Source organism: Lygodium microphyllum, chromosome 13, assembly GCF_053477565.2.
Source record: "Lygodium microphyllum isolate KBCC chromosome 13, Lygodium_microphyllum_v1.1.10, whole genome shotgun sequence".
Classification (NCBI taxonomy): domain Eukaryota; kingdom Viridiplantae; phylum Streptophyta; class Polypodiopsida; order Schizaeales; family Lygodiaceae; genus Lygodium; species Lygodium microphyllum.
Genome location: NC_141147.1, coordinates 99344435 through 99347714, shown reverse-complemented (window position 1 = coordinate 99347714; position 3280 = coordinate 99344435). Strand labels below are relative to the sequence as shown.

The following is a 3280-nucleotide window of genomic DNA, read 5'->3' as shown; positions in this document are numbered from 1 at the left end:
TATTGGGTTTAGGGCCCACATCTCTCACGGCATGCATACACACGTACTAATGTACATACACCAGTGCACACCACATATACGTATCTCTCTCTCTCGCTGACTTGGCGCCCACACACGATACTTGATTCTACACCTCCACCGCTGTCAATGCACGTCTGAGACCAAAACCTGCTTCCACTCAGTAAAAGGAAGCACCCACATCTCAACACTCAGCTCCTCTCATTCTTGTGTCCCCCGGACCCCCCCGCCCCCTTTCGAGACTTGTCCTTTCCTCAACATCCCCAAAAACTGTCGTGCCCACCTTCGGTTCCGCATGCCTTCCGTTTTCCGGCCTGTTGTATTTTCTTGAGAAAGAAGAGATTACGCTCCCGGCTTCTTCACGTTTAGCAACGGTACACCAACTACCCCCCATCGCTCTCTGCTCAACAGTAGGTGGGGTTGAGAGAGAGAGAGAGAGAGAGAGAGAGAGAGAGAGAGAGAGACCCATGAAGATTGTCTAGCCGCCGAACTTCCTATGCCCGATCGATACGATAATGAATGAAATGGCTAACCTGGAGCTAGGTGTGCATAATGGCCGACAGACACAGTTGGTACTGGTTGGGGAGAGAGGGATCGTATCCAGCTCAGCTTGCAAGAGGCTGAAAAGAGAAGGGGAAGACAATCGCAGGGATGAATGGAGCACAGAGGCTGTGACATGTCTGCTGGATGTGTACGAGGCCAAATGGAATCAGCGCAGCCGAGGGAACCTCAAGGGAGGCGATTGGGAGGAGGTGGCCGCGCGTGTGAGCGCGCGAGGGGGAGGTCACCGGCTCCCTAAGACTCCGTTCCAATGTAAGAACAAGGTCGCGAGCATGAAGCAGAAGTACAGGTCGGAGACGCTGCTGAGGGGCCTCAGCGGGTCTGCCACCACCTGCCGCTGGCCTTTCTTCGAGCGCATGGATGTCATGCTGAGGGTGAACGCCACCGGGAGCGGCAAGGAAGATGATGCCGATGAGCAGCAGGCTGCCACTCCCACTGCCGGGATGAGCTGCGGGGGCGGAGGGCCGCAGGGAAGAGGCGCAGACGAGGAGAGGCATCGCCGAGCCCCGCGCGATGCTCCTCCTGTCGACGCTACAGAGGGCCGCCTGCAAGCCATGGTGGCAAGCATGATGCGGCTGCAGGAGCCTGGAGACGAGAGCGGGGATAGCGACTCTGCTGGCGATGAGGAAGAAGTGATCGGGAAGGACGAGACCGGAGCCGTGGTAATACGCGGCGGTGTGCATAATGCGACGACGGCTGAAACCCTAGCTGGCTATGGCGTTCAGCGGCAGCAGCAGCAGGATCGATATCAAACTTGTGATGAAGATCATCCTCACGGCTGTCACCACGAGAACAGCGTTCAAGAGGACGCGTCCAATACCGTTGGCCCGCAAGCGGGCAAGCTGGGAACGAACGAGAGCAGGGAGAGCACACCGAAGAGCCGTGCACCTGCAGCGGCGGCTGCGGCAGGAGGCCGGGGAACGAAGCACGATCAACGGATTGCAGACATGCAGCATAATATGATGTCTACAAGCAAAGCGCGGGTGGCCATGAACCATCACGAGGCCAGAGGAGGTGGTGGTGGTGGTGGGGGAGGAAGGAAGATGCAGCACCAGAAGCAGCAACAGCAGCCGCAGCAACGGCAGAAGGTATATCAGGACATGGTAATGCTGGCGGCGCATCAGGAGGCCGAAGAGGAGCAGCCGCAGCATCCGATGTATGTCCTGAGCAGGGAGATAGCGGTGGGGATTCGGGCGCTTGCGGACTCGATGGTGAAGATGGAGGAGGCGAAGGTGGAGATGTGGCGGGAGGCGGAGCGGAGGCGGGGGGAACAGGAGGCGAGGCGCCTGGAGGCGGAGCTCAAGCGCACCGAGATGATCACCTCCACGCAGCTCGAGATCGCCAAGCTACTCTGCGTGTCCAATAATCATCATCCCTCGCCGCGTTCCTCCTCCAAGCGTCGCATCATAAAGTCTCGCAAGCGCAAACCGGCCGCTGCCTCCATGGCCGCAGCTACTTGCAGCAAGATCAGTGCTACTATCCCCCCGCCCTCCGTTAATGCTCAAGCCAACCCGCCACCGCCGCCGCCTTCTCCTCCGCCTAGCAGTACTCCTGCAACAGGTAATCATCATCATCTTCAGCAGCAGCAGCAACTACGTGTCCCGGCTTCCATAGCTACTCCTCTCCATCTTTCTCATCACCCACTCGCATTGCCTTCCTGCAGCAATGCATCCACGGTGGCAGCAGCGCTCCCGCCTTCGTTTCCTAGCTTCCTACAAAACGCATCGTCCTGCAGCCCTTTCTCCATTGACATTGCCGCAGATCAGAATGGCAACAACATTCATGGCGCGCCAGCATCGCCTTATCCTCCGCCCCCCTTCGCAAAAAGCCCTGCAAGCTAGGTCCCCGAGAGAGATCTCTCTCTTTTTCTGTCTCTCTCTGTGTTTGTGACTTGCAGCTACGATGATGGTCCTGGACGCCATCCTTCCAATACTGCGTCCAATTTTGCAGTTTTGCTTGCCAGCCGATGAACCTCCAGAGAGAGCGAGTAGCTGGCCATCAAAATCTTGATAAGTTTTTGCCGAGTCTGGCCAGATTCGCACATGGTGATTTTAATGTGATATATAGTTGTTCAAAGCGTTGACGTTGGCTGCCCCTTAGAACGTACTCCTGCTACGTCACGCTTCCAATCAGTTAGAGTCTGGTTTTTACAAATAATTCTTAACGTGTCAACTTTTGAAATGGTTGATTGTGCTTTCTTCGAACCTTTGCATTCTCCGCGCCCGGGGGGGAAAGGCCCTCCAGAGCTTCCCCATCGAATGATGATCGGGACGCTTGACCTGCCTAACTCGGTTTTAATTGATCGGTATTGCCAATAGCAACGCACTCTGCAAAGCTCCACGTTGATCACCGCCGCACTTTGCCACGATTATCAGATCTTTTGCATATGCTACGCTATCCATCCAATATATCTTGATGAAGATAAGGCAACGCGCTGAACGTTACGCTCATCTGTCGAGTTACACTCGCGAATTCTAGGTAATGTGGCATGCGATGCTCTCTCTCTACGTCGCAATCAACAAGCAAAATGAAATAATTAGCGTATTCTATAGACAATCAAAGGTTCGAGCCTTCCAAGAATGAGTCTTTTAATTACTTCAAGTAGTGAAGTGGAGAGAATATTTATCTTGCCTTTGGAGCATTTATCCATAGCCTTCAACATGCCTACTAAAGTTCTTGTGGTATTGGTGTGCAAATTGGA

The 3280-nt window shown here is 54.8% G+C and overlaps 1 protein-coding gene across 1 annotated transcript; it reads left to right on the top strand.

Annotated features, from left to right (window-relative positions):
* The first annotated feature begins 272 nt into the window (after window positions 1-272).
* Window positions 273-2729, top strand: LOC148026959 (uncharacterized). The gene is made up of 2 exons (XM_087690548.1): window positions 273-2139; window positions 2243-2729. The coding sequence occupies exons 1-2, from the start codon at window positions 534-536 to the stop codon at window positions 2467-2469; spliced, it is 1833 nt and encodes a 610-aa protein (XP_087546674.1). The 5' UTR covers window positions 273-533; the 3' UTR covers window positions 2470-2729.
* The last annotated feature ends 551 nt before the right edge of the window (window positions 2730-3280 follow it).